A 20276-nucleotide genomic window follows, 5' to 3' on the forward strand; every position below is an offset into this window, starting at 1 on the left:
TACAGGGCAGTGTGGCAGAGCGAGACTAAGTCCCAGAATTGGCGCATCTTATGGATGCGCCATTTCTAGGGCAGCTGAGGGCTGACTTTTCTAGTCTAGGAGGGGGCCAATATTCATGGCCCCTTCCTAGGCTATATTCATATCATTCCCCAGCTGTCTGCCTAGTCTTTACTGGCGGTTAAAATAGGGGGACCCCACATCCAATTTGTTTTTTGGGTCCCCCCATTTTAATAGTCAGTAAAGGCTATGTATGCTGGGGGCTGATATTAGTAGCCCAGGAAGCTCCATGGGTATTAACCCCTTCCCAGGCTAAAAACATCAGCCCCAGCTGGCCGCTTTCCCTCTGCCTATCTGTCCGTATCTCTATCTGTCCGTATCTCTATCTGTCCGTATCTCTATCTGTCCGTATCTCTATCTGTCCGTATCTCTATCTGTCCGTATCTCTATCTGTCCGTATCTCTATCTGTCCGTATCTCTATCTGTCCGTATCTCTATCTGTCCGTATCTCTATCTGTCCGTATCTCTATCTGTCCGTATCTCTATCTGTCCGTATCTCTATCTGTCCGTATCTCTCATACCGTAGTTTACAGGGGGACCCCAGAAAAAAAATTGACGTAGGGTCCGCCTATAAAATCTAACCAGTAAAGGCTAAACAGACAGCTGTGGGCTGATATTCATAGCCAGGGAAGGGGGCATAGATACAAGCCCCCTCCGAGGCTAATAAGATCAGCTCTCAGCTGCCTCAGAAAAGGCGCATCCATAAGATGCGCCAAATCTGGCGCTTAGCCTCTGCTCTTCCCATTGCCGTGTCGCGGTGGCAAGTGGGGTAATAAGGTTTGGGTTCATGTCGGCCTTGTATTGGCGGCTGACATGAAGCCCAGGTTAGTAATGGAGCGGCATCTATAAGACTCTTGACCATTACTAACTCTATAGTACAATTAGAGAAATAAAGACAAGGCCAGAAAAAAAGTCCTTTATTTGAAATAAAAAGCACACACAATTGTATTTGATTTTTAATTAACAAAAATAAAATAAAAAAAACAAACATATTCCTTACCTGTCCGACGTGATGACACTCAAGATTGTCCCACAACGATTGGGGTCACCTCTAGAACAGTCACTTATGTGACTGTTCTAGAGGACAGCAGGCTATACACTGACACAGGAATGTAATCACTCCAGTGTTAGTGTACAGGCTGAGCTGCCGGCAGAGAGGTCACACGAGTTCATCAGCTGATGAACTCGTGTGACCTCACTTACAGCACTACTATTGCGTGAGTAATTCCCACGCAGCAGTACAGCCGTAAGTGAGGTCACACGAGTTCATGATGACAGGTGAGGATGAGGTTGGTTTAGTTTACTTTTATTACAGGGCTTCGAGGACTAGGTGTAAGATGAGTATATGGTGTTTTATTTTTGCAGGGGAGAAGAACATCGGGGACTTTCATCCCAGGCGCCGGCGGATGTGAGACTACTACTCCCATCCAGCGGCGTCTGGGCTCGCTATATCTTATGTCAGCAGGCGCCAGCTGATGGCGGTAGTGGTACCATCAGCCCACGGTAAGCTTCTTACCACAGGTCACTGTCACAGCTGTGGGGTGCACAACATACTTGATCATAGACTGGAAGATAAAGTGCGCCTTGCGTACAAGGTAAATTGCGTGGGATCTGGCCAGGGAACTGCAAGGCACAGGGGAGGGGGAAAAATTATAATTACCACAGGAGACGTGGATTTCTTACCGTCTCCTGGCCTGCAAGCATCAAAAACTGTAAAAAAAAAAAAATAAATAAAAAATAAATAAAAAGCTATATTACTGCCACAAAACCTTTAACATGAGGCATACAGGTAAGTATAGATTCTCATTTCTATCACCTGTATACCCATATTAGAGGTCTGATAAGTGCCAGGGGGGTGACAGATTCCCTTTAAAAAAATTTCTCAGGTTTTTCTTTCCATTGTAGTAAACTGAATGGAGGCATACAGTTATGTAGGCTGTAAAATAAAATTGTTACAGCCCTTGAAAGGTGAAGTGGGAAGAAAAAGCGACTGTGGCTCTGTCCTCAGGGGTTAGTAGGCGGTCTATTGTACAGCTTTGGGTATAAATAAGCATAATGAATCTTCCATGTGTTTATGCTGTTGCTCTTTAGCCTCATCTGTCACTTTGTGCTGGATAGGGCTGTGCTCCTTTTCTTTTTGCAAACTATAAGGCCATGCTTTGTAAATTTAACCCCTTAGTGACCGAGCTAATTGTAACTTTAATGACCAGGCCACATTTTAGAAATCTGACCAGTGTCACCTTTATGTAGTAATAACTCTGGAACGCTTCAACGGATCCCACTGATTCTGAGATTTTTTCGTGACACATTGTACTTCATGATAGTGGTAAATTTTAAGATTTCCCATATGTCTACTTTACATCTGCATCATTTTTTACAAACGTCATTTAAAGGGAACCTGTCATGTCCTATCTACTATCTACACTGCCCCAATAGCTTTGTTAGTGATGCAATGATGCAAACAAGCTTTTTTTCATTAAAATTAGTGGTGTTCTAATGGTTTTATAACATTTTATTACTTATATCCTACCTGCTCGTTATCAGTCATAGGGGTGTGATCCTCATATTCAGCCAGGGGCGAGCGCAGCTTTCAGTCACTGCTGGCGCCGCCCATGTATTTGAAATTTGCTCCTGGCGAGCGCTGATATTTGTGGGGCGCATGTCCAATTTTACATGTCCGGCTTCGGGTCCCCACGCTTGTGCATTGAGGCTGTGTACTTCGCAGCTTCACTTCGCATGTGCTATGACCCGCTGATCCCCACACGTGTGAACTACAGTCTCACTGTGTATGCGCGGGGACCCGAAGCCGGACATGTAAAACTGCGCATGCGCCCCACAAATATCAGCGCTTGCTGGGAGCAAATTTCAAATACGTAGGCGGCGCCAGCAGTGACTAAAAGCTGCGCCCGCCCCTGACTGAATATGAGGATCACACCCCTATGACTGAAAACGAGCAGGTAGGATATAAGTACATAAAATGTTATAGAATCCTTATAGATGCACCAATTTTAATGAAAAAAGCTCGTTGGTGATGCACATTGCATCATTAACAACGCTATGGGGGCAGTGCAGATAGTAGATAGGACATGACAGGTTCCCTTTAATTTTGTTAGGATGTTAGAAAGGTTAAGAGTTTAGTAGCAATTTCTCATTTACAAAACCTGTTTCTTTAGGGACCTATTCAGATTTAAATGGCCTTTGCGGTGCCTATATATTGGAAACTCCCCCAAAGTTTTAAAAACTGCATCCCTCAAATACTTCAAAACTTTTGTTAAGAATTTTTTTCACCCTTCAGGTGCTATACAGGAATTAATGCACAGTCGAATGAAAAAAAAATAATTTGCACTCTAAAATGTTGCTTTGGCCCCAATTTTTTCACTTTTACAAGGAATTGCACAAGAAAATATTCTCCACAATTTGTTACCCAGTTTCTTATGGGAGTGCTGATGCCCCACTTGTGGCCAGAAACCTCTGTTTGGACAAACGGCAGGGCTTGGAAGGGAAGGAGCAACATTTGCATTTTGGAACACAAATTTGGCTGAAATTGGTCGCATTTGTATGGCCTCTAAGGCGTTCAAACAGAAGAAAACCCCCCGCATATGACCCCATTTTGGAAACAACACCCTTTAAAGGGGTTTTCCCCACAAACAAAAGTTCATTGTAATCAATAAATCTTGGAATAATAATAAGTTCCACAATAGGATGTGTTAAAAAATGTTCCTGTGCTGAGATAATCTTATAAATGTGCCCCTGCTGTGTACTGTGTAATGGCTGTGTCTGACTGTACAGGGACATGGTCTGATCATACCACATCTCCTGGGCAGGGGGCGGGGAAGCAAAAAAGTATACAGACAGGATCACAGCTGATTCTTTTTGTGAGGTAAAACCTTTCACTGCCTGTTTTTAATCAATGTTTTACTTCAAGGAAAGAATCCTTTGTGATCCCCTGCTGTGATGTCTGTATACTCTTTTGCTTCCCCCTCTGCCCAGGAGCTGTGGTATGATCAGATCATGTTCCTGCACGGTCAGTCACAGCCATTACACAGTACACAGCAGGGGCACATTTATAAGATTATCTCAGCACAGGAACATTTGTTAACACATCAAATTGTGGAAGTTATTATTCCAAGATCTATGAATTTAAAATGTATTTTGTATGTGGGAAAACCCCTTTAAGGGCTCATGCAGACAAGCATATAAATTGGACTTTTAATCAGCCAGCACACTGAGAACACACTGACCCATGTTATTCAGTAGGGCTGTACGCTTGAATGATTTTTTTTCTTTGTCCGACTGTGAGAAAACAAATCACAGCATGCATTACTTTCTTCCGAGTCTCAGATAAGAATTGCACATTCAATTTCAAAAAATCGGATCCCACATGAACCATCAGAATGGCATCTGATTTTTACTGATACATTTGTTATAAACTTAGGAAACTGTATGTGATCAGGTACAGGTTGTATGAAAATTATCATATGGACATAATAAACTGACACATGGATGAAAATATGATAAAAATTAGAAAAAAATTCATGTTTCTGAATTAAACATGGAAGATTATTATACGCTCGTCTGCAGACACCCTTAGGCTCATTCAGATGTCTGTACACATCGGTCTAAGCACTTACTGCTAATGCACGGATTGGCCGCGGCTCTCCCGACCTGAGCGTCACCGCTTCATGTATTTCTATGAGGCCGTCATGCTCGGGCCAGGAGACCCACAGGCAATCCGTGCTTGGTGGTCCAATCTCAGACTGATTTGCATGGACATCTGCGTAGGCCCTTAGGGCTCTTTCACACGTCAGTATCTCCGGTACGAGTGGTGACAGTTTCCACACGTACTGAAGACACTGACATACTCACATCTCAGTATGTCTTTACGGACCGTGTGTTCATGTGCTCTACACGGAGACAAGTCTGTTTGTTTTTTTTGCGGATACACGGTCCGCAAAACGTACCACACGGATGACATCCGTGTGTCGTCAGTGTGACATGTACAGGCGCCTGGGAATCAACGCTACAGTTAGCGCTCTCCCCAAGCACCGGTGCTGAAGGCTGCCCTCATCATGGTTCCCTGCCGGCGCTGCCATGAGCACCAGCAGGGGACCATGAGTGGCTTTGGAGCTGAGCTTAGGAGCGGTGTCCTGTCACTCACTGAGCGCAGCTCCGGAGCCGCTCATTCTCCCCTGCTCCTCTGTAGCGGGGACACCTAGGAGAGGTGAGTACATGGATTTTATTATTTTATTCTTATTTTTTACACAGGTGGACACTGGGAGAAGACTACCACTACCCTCATCATGGTCCCTGCTGGTGCCGATCGCAGCGCCGGCAGGGAACCATGATGAGGGCAGTGTTCAGCACTAACTGTAGCGCTGAATCCCAGGCGCCTGTCCGTGTGATCCTGATGCGGCACACGGTTGCCACACATGTGACATACGGGACACTGATATCTCCGGTATCGTTTTTTTCTGGTACCTGAGATATGCGGACGTGTGAAACCAGCCTTAGTCTGATTTCTTTAGCACACCTAGACCAGAGATGCTTGTCTGAGGGAAGTTGCTTGCATATGTATGTAAATTGGAAGGATTGCATACAGGGGAATCCATAGACACTACTTAAAAAAAAAAAAAAACCAACAGTATGAATTTGGGGACATGAGGTCCTATCTGTTTCATTTCCCTCATTAGTATGCAAAAGATAGAATCCGCTGCATGAAACACAACTTTGCTGCAGTTTTGGAGCGGTCTTCAACAGAAAACGTGCGAGTGCAGTTGGCCATATTTTCCCTATTAAGAGATAATAAAAGAAATCTATCTAAACAGCTAAACGTATAGATGTGAATTCTAGATGTGATCTATGAGAAGTGGAGGTATCGGCGATCTCTCGGTGCAGTCAGGTGAACCTTACACTCCATCTTTGTGCTGCTTGTATGTTGGTGATGTAGTTTTATACATGTGGTCGTTATTTTCTTCTCTTTTTCAGCTTGCCGTGGTGGAGCATTTTAACTCTCAACCATTGAGTGTTTTATGTTGTGATGTTCAGGACATGAATCAGCGAGTGAAGACCTTATCCCATAATCAGTGTGAAAACATTCGGCATTTGGCATCTTTCATGAGGTATGGAAGACATATACTGAGTGAGTGGCGAACAAGTGCCATACCTGGGCAAAGCGCCTGCACAGGCAGTGGCTTAATGTGAAAATGGTTATTAACCATCTTAAAGGAAATCTGTTTTGCTATGTAATGTGAGAGCAGCATAATGTTGAGGCGGAGAGCCTGTCTCCAGAGATGTCACTTACTCAGCAGCTTCTTGTAGTCTTAATACAATCTGTCTTTCATCAGCAGGAGATTATCACTAGAGGACTGTCTCATGTGCAGACCAGTCAGGCTAATCTATTTAACCCTGCCCCCACCACTGCTTGACAACTTGCTGACCATGCACAGTGTGGACGGGGTTATTCACAGTTTAGCATTATGACCACTGCTAGAAAACAGGGATTCTATCAGAACTGCACATAGCAGTCCAGTAAGTGATGCATCACTGGAATCAAGCCCTCTGCCCCTACGTCATGCGGCTCTCAGATTACATAGCAAAAACCTGCTGACAGATTCCCTTTAAATTGCTTTAGAACTCCTAGGCTCCTAATTTTCTCATGTGTATGGGCCATGTCTACAAGTGGGAGCATAGAGATGAGGAAGATGAACCCTGGAGAATTTGATTTCCCCTGTCCAGCTGACAGCAGACACTTGCCATTTTATGATTATTTCTGGTACTCTAGAACAGTGGTCCCCAACCTTTTTTGCACCAGGGACGGCTTGAAGCAAGATCATTTTTCCATGGCCCAGCAAGGAGGGGGTGGGGTGGGCGGGGCTTTGGCCATATGGGGGCGGGGTAATGGAGGGATTTGGAGTTTAGTGCATACTTATCATATAGTGTAGACCAGGTCCCCGCCAGGAGCCCCACATAATGTGCTGTGCCAGGAGCCGCATCACTGAGGCCCCATCACGCCCTGCAGCAGGACAGGGCAGCTGTCCTGACAGCTGCTGTTCAGCTGCATTTACTTCATCCCAGGGGCGGACACAGACTGTAGTGGGCCCCTGTGCAAGAAATTTTTGGGGGCCCCCCCCCGCCCTTCATAAGGCAACAAAGTTATGTAAACATAACCCCCCTCCGTGCATCTCTCACCCCCCTCCGTGCATCTCTCACCCCCCCCCATGTGCATCTCTGATCCCCCCCCCCCATGTGCATCTCTGATCCCCCCCCCATGTGCATCTCTGATCCCCCCCCATGTGCATCTCTGATCCCCCCCCCCATGTGCATCTCTGATCCCCCCCCCCCATGTGCATCTCTGATCCCCCCCCCCATGTGCATCTCTGATCCCCCCCCCATGTGCATCTCTGATCCCCCCCCATGTGCATCTCTGATCCCCCCCCCATGTGCATCTCTGATCCCCCCCCCCATGTGCATCTCTGATCCCCCCCCATGTGCATCTCTGATCCCCCCCCATGTGCATCTCTGATCCCCCCCCCCATGTGCATCTCTGATCCCCCCCCCCATGTGCATCTCTGATCCCCCCCCCCCCCATGTGCATCTCTGATCCCCCCCCCCATGTGCATCTCTGATCCCCCCCCCCCCCATATGTGCATCTCTGACCCCCCCCCCCCCCCATATGTGCATCTCTGACCCCCCCCCCCCCATATGTGCATCTCTGATCCCCTCCCCCCCCCATATGTGCATCTCTCATCTCTCCCCACTCCTAGTTAATTGTATTTAAAAAAAATAAAACTTGTTATACTTACCCCCATGCGATCCCTGCAGAATCCTGGCGCTCGTCCAAATCGCTGACACCAGGTTCTCCTGCCTTCCAGTCATGTGACGGCGCCGTCACATGACCGGAAGTCAGAGGAATTATGAGATGTCCTGGACCCGGCGCTTTGCATGGGGCCGGGGGCCCCATGAGGAGAGAGACGTACAAGAGGGGGGCTCCGAGGGGGCTCCTACCGGCCGGGCCCCATACTGGAGTCAGCGCAGTCATGCCATGATGGCGGCCCTGCTGGAGGCTGGAGGGGCCCCCTCTCCCTCGGGGCCCCCGTTCAATGAACCGGCTGCACGGGCGGTAGTTCCGCCCCTGCTTCATCCTGCTTCAGGACCTGTGGTGACATCACAGTTATGTACCTTGATGTCATCACAGGTCCTCTACAGGTCTACCCTGCGGGAGTCTAGAACAGCGGGCAGCATCCACCCCACACAGTGTGCTCTGAGCCACCGCAGACCAGAGCACACTGTCAATGTTTAGTGATTGTCTGTGGCGGTGCCGCGGACCGGCTGAAAAACCCCAACGGCCCGGTCCTGGTCCGCGGACCGGCGGTTGGGGACCTCTGCTCTAGAACAAACTATTGACAATAAAGGCAACAGTGGGAATAAAAGAAATCTAATGTAGACAGTGTTGCTGGAGATGATCCATTTTCAGCACATTGGGATACTCCCACTATTTTTTTTGCTTTGTTTTTATTAGTTTTAATTTCTTGCAGTTTTGTTGAAAGTCAGACACCAGAGGCACAAGTGAAGCTTCTAACTGATGACCGTTATTTAAAGGTAATATTTCAGTATTTCAGCTGTACCTGTGAATGCATGCCATTTATTTCTTGTGTTTTGCCTTAGTTTTCTGCTATTACTCTGTAATAATATTGCAAATTCCTTTTTAATCCCGCATCAGTGAGCCCTAGTGTGTGCTGGATATTCAGATAATCCTATGAATGCAAGATGAGGAGAATCTGCAGTTTTTCAGATAGTTACGCAAAACATTTATTGTGAATTTAGATAACACCGGACATTTCCAGTACTATGAAAAAATCAGCCATTCCTACGCGTTTCCAAGCAATACATAGTACTTACTGTACTCATGGATCACTCTAACGGGTATGCTCCTACTTTTTAAAGGATAAAACATTATAGCAAATGAGACATACCGTAATGAGAGCGGGTAGAGAAAGCAATGACTACTGCTAAAAATATCTATCTATCTATCTATCTATCTATATATATATATATATATATATATATCTCTATATATATCTCTATATATATCTCTATATATATCTCTATATATATCTCTATATATATCTCTATATATATCTCTATATATATCTCTATATATATCTCTATATATATCTCTATATATATATCTCGGGATACATGTATACTCAGGGCCGGCTCCAGGTTTTTGTGAGCCCTGGGCGAAAGTGTCTCAGTGGGCTCCTTCAGCACATACCACGATTCATGATGTATATGTAGATAGATAGAGAGATCTCTATTGGTACAATGCCAAAGATTTCACTTCTTACATTACATGAGTGATATCTATTGTAAATTCTACAATAGCTCAGAAACCGGCGAATCGCGCCATACAGGATACTGGCCCCCACATAATGCATCATGCAGTCGGTTCCCCCCTCATAATGCCCCACGCAGGATGTCACACACCCCCTTTATAATGCCCCATGCAGGATGTCAACCCCCCCTCCCCCCTTATAATGCCCCATGCAGGATGTCACACCCCCTCCTCCCTTTTAATGCCCCGGGCAGGAAGTCACTCCCCCTTATAATGCCCCATGCAGGATGTCACACACACCCCCTCCCTTATAATGCCCCATGCAGGTTGTCACCCCCCCCCCCGCTTATAATGTCCCATGCAGGATGTCACACCCCCCCCCCCTTATAATGCCCCATGCAGGATGTCACACCCCCCCACCATATAAAAAAAAGTAAAATACTCGCCTCACTTCTCACCTAATAAAGATGTCATCGCGCCCTCTGACCTGAGACGTCACTGTGCAGCAGCCGCGGAAAAGACCGGAGCTGCTGCGAAGGCACGGGGAGAGGTAAGTATTGCGACGAGTGCCAGGGCCCTGAGCAAGCGGAGGGGAGCTGGTGCTGGCACCGCTCTCCTCCGCTCACGGGTCCCATAGCGCAGCGGGGTGCCCGATGGCGAGTGGGCCCCCCGCCTGCTCAGGGCTGCTGACACCGGCCCTGCGTATACTATGTTTCTGTTAAAAATGTATGTACATACATACATTTACATAAAGCGACATCAGAGTTTTTGGTGAGTTTTTAACACTGCGTATTTTAAAGTTCTAACACAGTGGATGGGATTTACAGAAATCTTATGCCTACTGATTCTTTGTAACTGACCTGCGGTGCGTTTTTCAAATCCGCAGCATGTCAATTTCTCTTGTGGGGCTACGCTGCGTTTTCTGTGCGGATTTTCCCCATAGACTTACCTTAGATGCGGAAAATCCACAGCAAAAAAAGGCACGTGTTTTAGTGTTTCTGCTGCTGAAACGCATCAAAACCACATGTGATCTGCACCTAACTATAGCAATGAAGTTTTGTCAAAGCAAAAAACCAAGACCTATCAAAAACAAAGCAACTTTATTTAAAGCATGACACCCCAACAAGAGACCAAAAAACGCAGCATCAAATTCAATAAAAACACTTGTTAAAAAGGACACAAAAATATAATGAAAAAACATAAGTGAACGAATTGAAATAGGTGCAGAAATTCTGCAACATCAAAAACGCACCAAAAGCTCATCGTTGGAACGTAGCCTCCTTAAGGTTCTGTATTTTTTCCTTTTTTTTTTTTACACCATTTTTCTTCTTTTATTTACATAGTTATTGCCGAAAGTGCTTGCACCTTTTGCAATTGTTACACAAAATGTAGTATTTCTCCCAGAGAAGTATTGCAATTACTCCTGTTTTGTTATACACATGTTTATTTCCTTTGTGTGTATTGGAACAACACAATAAAAGAGAAAAAAATGTAATTTCACACACAACCAGAAAAATGGCCCCCTCCACTTAATATTTGGTTGCACACCCGTTGGAATAAATAACTGCAATCAATTGCTTCTTATAACCATTAACGAGCTTCTTACACCTCTCAGCTGGAATTTTGTACCACTCTTCTTTTGCAAACTTCTCCAGGTCTCTCATATGTGAAGGGTGCCTTCTCCCAACAGCAATTTTAACATCTCTCCACAGGTGTTCAATGGGACTTAGATCCAGACTCATTGCTGGCCACTTCAGAGCTCTCCAGCACTTTGTTTCCTTCCATTCCTGTGTACTTCTTGAAGTATATAAAAAGTATTCGCGCTGGGATACTGAATAGGAGTAAAGAATTTTTAAGGACAAGGACGAATAAAACAAATTTTGTTTATTAATCAATATAATGCTAGAAATAAATATTGAAATGTTGTAAAAATGTAAATCTGTATTAGGATGATGAAGGTCCCATTGGTAGGTGAAATCTCCGAGGTTAGGTGGTGTAGGCTAAGGCAATGAGCATACCCTAGAGGAGAAGAAAAGAGATATTACTGGATAAAGCCAACTAAGGGGGGGTCACAAGGTATAAATTGCGGAGACAATACCTTTTGCGTTTCTGAATTAAATGGATTCCTTCATCAGGGATGCACAGGTAATGTGGTCCTAATTGCTCTCCGTACTAACCCGTCACATGACATCCACATGACTGATGTCATGCCAGGTCCTGCCAATTCTGTCTCTGCACCTACACAAGACCAGCGGGAGCACGAGTCACTGTCTGGGACTCTGCCCCACAATGCCCATCTACTCGCCAGAAGGTGAGACCTTCCATCAGATACTCTGCCACACTCCTTTGTGGCACGCCGCCACACCTCACTGAGAACTTCTCTCTATTTCTCCAGTGGCACGCCGCCACCGACATCACCGCTCCAGCTTTGATCTACTTACCACTCATCATCTGACGCCGGAATCTCTGCCTACAGAGAAGGTAAGACCTGCGATCTAGGTCTCTGCACCCTCCTTCGCGGCCACCGGCTCCAACTACGCCACTACCAAACCGCTGCCCCAGACGCTGCAATCTCTCCTATCAGAGAGGAGTGACGTTCTGTAAGCCGAGTACCGAGGGGGTTCTCAGGATACGACAAAGTCACAGATAAGAAAGACGACCCAGACAGTTTATCCCCAGAAAATAAGTTTTTACTGAATCAAGAGGGAGCTATATTAAACTACACCCACAACGTATACAAATCCAAACACTCAACCTAGAGTTGAGACTATTATGCTGTACGGCAGGGCAGCCCACGATATGTACTGCAGAATATAAAAACTATTAATACTCGATCCAGGAACAATTTCAGTGAATACGAGGCCTGGGCTGCCCGCGGTTCAACACAGCAGTTTACAATGGCAGCTGGAGGTCACATGACCGCCTCCAGATCTGCCATATCTGGTGTCCTGCCTGGCTCAGCCTGCAGCTGAAGCCAGGCAGGAGACTGACTGTGAAACAGTCAGCGAAGATCTCATGTAATGTAATACATGTCTATTACATTACATGAGATCAGTGATCAGAAAAATAAAAATTAATGTCCCATACAGGGACTAAGTCAAAATGTAAAAAAAAAAAAGTTTTTAAACTGTTAAAAAAAAAAAAAAAACACAAAATAAATAAAAATAAATAAATAAAATTAAAATATTAAACCAATAAATCCGTATATTTTTACAAAACCAAAAAAAGTACACATATTTGGTATCGCTGCGTCCAAAACAACCCGAGCTATAAAACTGTCACTCCTTCTGTTCACACCGTAATAAAAATAAATAAAAAACGGAGCAAAAAAATATGCTTTTTCCTCATATTGGCAAACAAAAAGTGGAAAAAAATGCGATCAAAAAACAAAATAGAAATAAAAATGGTACCACTGAAAACGTCATCTTGTTCCGCAAAAAAAAGCCGCCATACAGCTCCATCAGCCGAAAAATAAAAAAGTTATAGCGCTCAGAATAAAGCAATGCAAAAAAAATATTTTTTTCTATAAAATTGTTTTATTGTGTAAAAGCGGCAAAACATAAAAAAATACAGTAAGTGTAGTATCGCTGTAAACGTACTGACCCGAAGAATAACGCTGCCTGATCACTTTTACCACACGCAGAACGGCATAAAAAAAACCCTCAAAAAACAATTCCTGAATTGTTTGTTTTTGTTAATTTTACCTCCTAGAAAGCGATCAAAAAATGTCACGTACCCAAAAATGGTACCAATAAAAATGTCAACTCGTCCCGCAAAAAGCAAGCTGTCACATGACTGTCGGCCGAAATATGTAAAAATTATAGCTCTCAAAATATGGTGATGCAAAAACTAGATTTTGCAAAAAAAAGGCGTCTTTTAGTGTGTGACAGCTGTCAATCATAAAAACCCGATATAAATCTGGTATCTCTGTAATCGCACCGACCCGAAGAATAAAGTAATCTCATCACTTATCCCGCACGGGGAACGGCGTAAAAAATAAATAAAACCAATTCTTCACCTGCTACTGATTTGTTTATTATGCCTCCCAAAGATCGCAGTAAGGCTCTGCTCACATTTATCCTGTGCTCTGCGCTGAGCACTTACACCAGAGTTTCCGTGTAAATCTCTGAAATACGTGATTCAGCCAGAACCCATGACGGAAGATTCCCTGTAATGAGGCAGATATAGGCCACTGTGGATGCCGTCTGGCCTGTGATCCCACGGTGTCATTTGTTTAAGGCGTGCATAAACGTTCGGTTGGCCACAGTTTTGTGCACTTCTGAAAAAAAGGACACCACTAAACAGAGGCCAGACGGAGTCCAGAGTAACTCTGCTACCTCATTACAGTGAATGGATCCCGCAGGGGTTTCATCTGAATTACATCACTTGGAAATTTAGATGGAAACCCCGATGTAAGTGCTCAGCCGGATAAATGTTACGTAAAATGTTCCCAATAAAAGCTTCAACTCAGTCCTCAAAAAAAGCTAGTCCCCACTCAGGTCCGTTATCTGTTAAAAATATAAGGGACTTCCAAGTTACTGGTAGCAGAAAGGCTCTGGAAAAGCGAAATGGCCCTTGCCCCCCAAAAGAAATTCAGAAAATTTTGTGCTCCCAAATCCAAATGTCTATTCTACAATAATTTGTTCTCCAATTGTCAAATAGCACTCCGTCCCCCCCAGATCTCGCCGTATGGCTGAGCGGTACGATACAGCCACATATGAGGTATTGCCACTTTTAGAAGAAATTGTGTGACACATTTCGGCACCATTTTTACCCATTGCCCTGTGTGAAAATGTAAAATCTGAGGGTAAAACATTTTTTTGTGGTAAAAATATAATTATGCTTTTTTCACTACCCAATGGTATAAATTTAAAAATTAAAAAATACTCACTACTTCTCTAGATGAATTCCTTGAGAGGTGTAGTTTACAAAATGGGGTCACTTGTGGGGGTTTCTGCTGTTTAGGCATGTCAGCGACTCTTCAAATGTGACATGGTGTCTGCTGCCTATCCCAGCCAACATAGCCTCCTTTCTCTTCCGAACCCTGCCGTACACCAAAGCAGTAGTTTTCCCCCACATATGGGGTATCGGCATACTCAGGAGAAATTGTACAACAAATGTCATGGTGCAATTTCTCCTGTTACCCTTATGATGATACAAAATTAGGGAATGAAAAACATTTTTTGTGGGAAAAATTTGAACATTTTATTTTTACGGCTCAATATTATAAACTTCTGTAAAGCAGCTGGGGGTGCAAGGTGCTCAACACACATCTAGATAAGTTCCCTAAGGGATCTAGTTTCCAAAATGGTGGCACTTGTAGGGGGTTTCCACTATTTAGGCACATTAGGGGCTCCCCAAATGCGACATGGCGTCTGCTAATTATTCAAACAAATTTTACATTCAAAAAGTCTAATGGCGCTCCTTCCCTTTCAAACCCTGCTATGCGCCCAAACACTAATTTGCCTCCACATATGGGGTATCGGCGTGTTCAGGAGAAATTGCACAACAAATTTCATGGTGCAATTTATCCTATTACCCTTATGATAATGCAAAATTAAGAGATGAAAAATGTTTTTGTGGGAAAATGTGAAAATTTTATTTTTACAGCTCAATATTATAAACTTCTATGAAGCACCTTGGGGTTCAAGGTGTTCACCACACATCTAGATAAGTTCCCTGAGGGGTCTAATTTCCAAAATGGTGTCACTTGTGGGGGGTTTCCACTGTTTAGGCACATCAGGAGCTCTCCAAACGCAACATAGCGTCCGCTAATTATTCAGACAAATTTTACATTCAAAAAGTCTAATGGCGCTCCTTCCCTTCCGAACCCTGCAGTGCGCCCAAACAGTGGTTTTCCCTCACATATGGGGTATCAGCGCGCTCCAGAGAAATTGCACCAAAAAATTTGGGGTCCATTTTTTCCTGTTACCCCTGTGAAAATAAAATAAATTGGGTCTAAAGTAACATTTTTGTGAAAAAAATTAAATGTTAATTTTTTTCTTCCACATTCCAAAAATTCCTGTGAAGCACATGAAGTGTTAATAAAGTTCTTGAATGTGGGTTTGAGCACCTTGAGGGGTGCAGTTTTTAGAATGGTGTCACTTTTGGGTATTTTCTGTCATAAAGACCCCTCAAAGTGACTTCAAATATGATGTGGTCCCTAAAAAAATGTTTTTGTAAATTTTGTTGGAAAAATGAGAAATTGCTGGTCAACTTTTAACCCTTATAGCTCCCTAACAAAAAAAAATGTTGGTTCCAAAATTGTGCTGATGTAAAGTAGACATGTGGGAAATGTTATTTATTAACTATTTTGTGTGACATATCGCTCTGATTTAAGGGCATGAAAATTCAAAGTTTGAAAATTGCAAAATTTTCAAATTTTTTGCCAAATTTCCGATTTTTTTCACAAACACAAGTTATCGAAGAAATTTTACCATTATCATGAAGTACAATATGTCATGAAAAAACAATCTCAGAATCAGGGGAATACGGTGAAGCGTTCCAGAGTAATTACCTCATAAAGTGACAGTGGTCAGAATTGAAAAAATTGGCCCGGTCACGAAGGCAAAAACAGGCCCTGGTGCGAAGTGGTTAACAGCAGCTGCTCCAACAGGACATTGGATCAGGGACTTTACGATAGCAATGTTCATAGGTGCCTTTCAAGCACCTTACTATGTAAAACAAGTCTGTCCATAATGTTCAAAGCTACTCCATTATATAGCATGTGAGGTACGGCCACACCGTACTAGATACTCAGGAGTCCAGCATAAAATAAAAAGATAAGTCTAAATAACAACAAGATCCCGGGCTCCTTTAGTGGGTAAAGTTCTGCCCTGCGCAAAAACACTGTCTAACTAACTGACTAGCTATATAGAGGCCTCTGATCAGACTTTGGTTTAGGCACCAAAAAAAATGTAGTTGCGGGCACGGTTATCCTCTACAATGATGCCGGGGGCCTTAAATCTCTTACAGACCCGGGTCTGACTTGTCAGGTGCTAGCAGGCTGCTGAGGGGGCTTCCTTCCCAAACGGGGGTATCTCCATCCAGACAATCGTGGCTGGTCTCCTTCTCCAACAACAGTCACTCCTCATGCGGGCCTCCGGCTGTACTCGCCCACCTTTGCCATCTGCGGTCCTTTTCCATCCGACACAGGTCTGATCCTGGGCCACTCCTGTAGTCATTCACCATGTTCACGGATTGTGGATACTCCCCAGCACACACCCAGCTTGAATCTTGCCAGAGCAGAACAGAGTTCCTCGTTCCCAAAGAAAAAAAAATGGCGGCGCTGTCTCCTCTCTCCTCCTGCACTCGCTACCACACCTAGATACCAATTTCCGTTGAAAAAAACCACTTGGCAGAGAGTAGTAAGGAAACGGTGACCTCCTGTGGTCACATGACACCATTGCAGCTTATACATATCATACATTAGCATATATAAATGGATGAGCTGATATCTGCAGGAAACAAGGTTTATATTCATGTGAACACTGGTATCTATACTTTGTACCTCTTTGGTGGGTCAGCATATATCTCCATCCCTGAAGCGCCGGACTGCTGTCCCACCATCCTACAATTCTACAGAGGATTTTTACATCCTCCACTTGCGGATGCATTGCTGTCCAAAATACATCTGTATTGAGAGTCCTAACCGCCTATAGACTGAATCCCTGCACACAGGCCCCTCTGTCCTTTGACTTTTTATCAGGTCCATCTCTGACATCCCCGGCGGGTAACCTGGGTGCCACTATTCATCCTACCTGCGTCCGGTAACTATTAGCCCCTTGCATCATCACATACTGGCCGACCGGGATCAGTACAATTTAATAAAGCCATCTTCCTCCCTTTATCCTCCTTAAAGGTGTTTATATGTCCACACAAACCTTCTAGCACGTCCCAAAGAGGATACAGACCAACCACATCTACTATTTCAGGTAACTATAGTTTCTAGCAACAACAATACAGCCATCCTTAGCACTAATAACCGTTCTACTTCTCCCTTGCAGCCAGCACGCATCCCTACAATACAATTCATCACAGGCCTCTGTCCTGTAATCGTCTCCCCTTTGATACTACACAAGGTATTCATCAGAATTCTCTGCAATTTATACCTTGTGACCCCCTTAGTTGGCTTTATCCATGAATATCTTTCTTCTCCTCTAGGGTATGCCCATTGCCCTAGCCTAAACCACCTAACCTCGGAGATTTCACCTACCAATGGAACCTTCATCCTAATACGGATTTACATTTTTACAACATTTCAATATTTATTTCTAGTATTGTATTAATTAATAGACAAAAATTTGTTTTATTCATCCCTGTCCTTAAAATGACTCGCTCCTATCCAGTATCCCAGCGCTAAATACTTTTTATATATTTATTTTAGCATTTTAGACAAATTGTGATAATTGTTACTATTTGCAGCTGGTTTACTGGGTAGATCCTACCAGCGCCACTACCTTGTCTTTTACCTCAGTTTCTTGAAGTATGTTTGGAGGTCATTGTCCTGCTGGAAGACCCATGACCTAGGACACAAACCCAGATTTCTGACACTGGGCACTACATTGTGACCCAAAATCTTTTGGTAATCTTCAGATTTCATGATGCCTTGCACACAGTCAATGCACTCATTGCCAGAGGCAGCAATACAACCCCAAAACATCTTTGAACCTCCACCATATTTGACTGTAGGTACTGTGTTCTTTTCTTTGTAGGCCTCATTCCATTTTCAGTAAACAGTAGAATGATGTTCTTTACCAAACACTTCTATCTTGGTCTCATCTGTACACAAGATGCTTTCCCAGAGGGATTTTGGCTTACTCGCGTACATTTTGGCAAACTGCAGTCTAGCTTTTTTATGTCTGTGTCAGTAGTGGGGTCCTCCTGGATCTCCTGCCAAAGCTTTTTATTTCATTCAAATATTGACGGCTAGTTTGCGCATCGAGGGAGATTAACTACAGTGCCATGGGTTGTAAACTTCTAGATTATGTTGCGCACCTTGGACAAAGGAACATCAAGATCTCTGGAGATGGAATTGTAACCTTGAGATTATTGATATTTTTCAACAATTTTGTTTTTCAAGTCCTCAGACAGTTCTATTTATCCTATTTCTGTTCTCCATGCTTAGTGTGGCACACACAGACACACAATTCAAATATTTAGTCAACTTCTCCCTTGATCTGCTTTCAGGTGTGATTTTCATATTGCCCAAACCTGTTACTTGCCACAAGCATCACATGCTTGAAACAAAGTTGTTTACCTACAATTTTGGAAAGGCACCAATGATTTTGTCCTACCCATTGTTGGGGAAGTTGTGAAATTATGTCCAATTTGCTTTTTTTTTTCAGTTCTTATTTTGTGTTCCAGTACACACAAAGCAAATAAATATGTATGACAAAATGTGTAATTGCAATAATTTTCTGAGAGAAATACTTCATTTTCTGAAATAAGTTCAAGGGTGCCAACACTTTGTGTATGTGTGTGTATATATAGATATATAGATTGTGAGCCCTCGCTGGCAGGGTCCTCGCTCCTCCTGCACCAGTCGCTGTCACATTGTGTTCAAGATTATTGTACTTGTTTTTGCTATGTATACCCCTTTTCACATGTAAAGCGCCGTGGAATAAATGGCTCTATATACGAGTATAAAATATATATATATATATATATATATATATATATATATATATATATATATATATACATACATACATACATACATACATACATACATACATACATACATACATACATACATACATACATACATACATACATACATACATACATACATACATACATACATACATACATACACACCTAAATATAGGCGCACTGATATAGCAAAAAAGTCACAGGGGGGTGCAAAGCCTCACAGGCAATACCAAACCTTCAGATAAATCCAGGAAAAATAGAGGCAGCTCTCCAAAGGTTCCAATTCAAGGTGATTTTATTGACCCATCATGTCAGGGCAACGTTTTGTTCCAAGTGAGGAACTTTTTCAAGCAAAACAAGAAAAAGTTCCTCACTTGAAACTAAACGTTACCCTGACATGATGGGTCAGTGCATTGTGTTGAGATCCTCGTCCAAGTTGTACATCCTCCAGCCGTTCTTTTCCGGCATGCGGACCGAGACAGCCGAAGGGCTTAAAGGGGTTGTCTGGTCTAAATTTATAAGTCTGCATTCACTCCGTGTAACTGCAAACTTATGAATCCCCCCCAGTGCACGCACTGTGTGCTGCAAGTATTTGCCGATTTATGAGCCGGCACCGGTGGATAGTATACGTTATACATACTCCCGGCCAGAGCCCTACCAGTGGGTGTGGCCTCGCTCCATGCACTTGTATTGAGCGAGGCAGCGCCCACTAGTTGGGTTCTGGCCGGGAGTATGTATAATGCATACATCACCGTCGTTCCTGGCTCAGAAATTGGTGAATCCTCGTAGCGCAGAGTGTCTGCGCTGGGTGGTTTCATACATTTGCAGTCACCCAGAGTGAATGCAGTCTTGTCAATTTAGAACAGACACCCCTTTAAAAATGTGGCTTGCGGGCTGCACAATACCCTCGCCCGTCTGCCGCCCGCTCACTGCAATCCACATCCTCAGGATGCAGAGAGGGGTGAATACATTGGTGGAGGAAGGGCCACTTCATCGCATCTGCTGTGCGGAGAGTCAACGCACAGGGAACAGGAGTGAGATGAGTGTATTGTTTTTTTTTCATATGTGAATGGGATGTTTGCATGCATATAGGAGGCTGTGTGGGAGCTCATACTGTGTGTGGGAGCTCATACGGTATATAGGAGGCTATAAAAACCAAAAGAAATGAACTGGAATATAAGTTGGTATGCATGCAGTGTGTAGACACATGTTCACACTGGCCACTAAACAG

General features: G+C 43.8%; 1 protein-coding gene across 3 annotated transcripts in view; it reads left to right on the forward strand.

Annotated features, from left to right (window-relative positions):
* The window catches only part of ORC3 (origin recognition complex subunit 3), an 80209-nt gene that overhangs the window by 26607 nt on the left and 33326 nt on the right, over nt 1-20276 (forward strand). For all 3 annotated transcript variants that reach the window (XM_073675685.1, XM_073675683.1, XM_073675684.1), the window contains exons 11-12: nt 6043-6176; nt 8592-8655. In XM_073675685.1, coding sequence (XP_073531786.1) covers nt 6043-6176; nt 8592-8655 — 198 coding nt within the window. The remainder of the gene's footprint in view (nt 1-6042; nt 6177-8591; nt 8656-20276) is intronic.

The sequence above is a fragment of the Phyllobates terribilis genome, unplaced genomic scaffold, assembly GCF_046119375.1.
Source record: "Phyllobates terribilis strain yellow unplaced genomic scaffold, ASM4611937v1 Scaffold_3__8_contigs__length_932513732, whole genome shotgun sequence".
NCBI lineage: Eukaryota > Metazoa > Chordata > Amphibia > Anura > Dendrobatidae > Phyllobates > Phyllobates terribilis.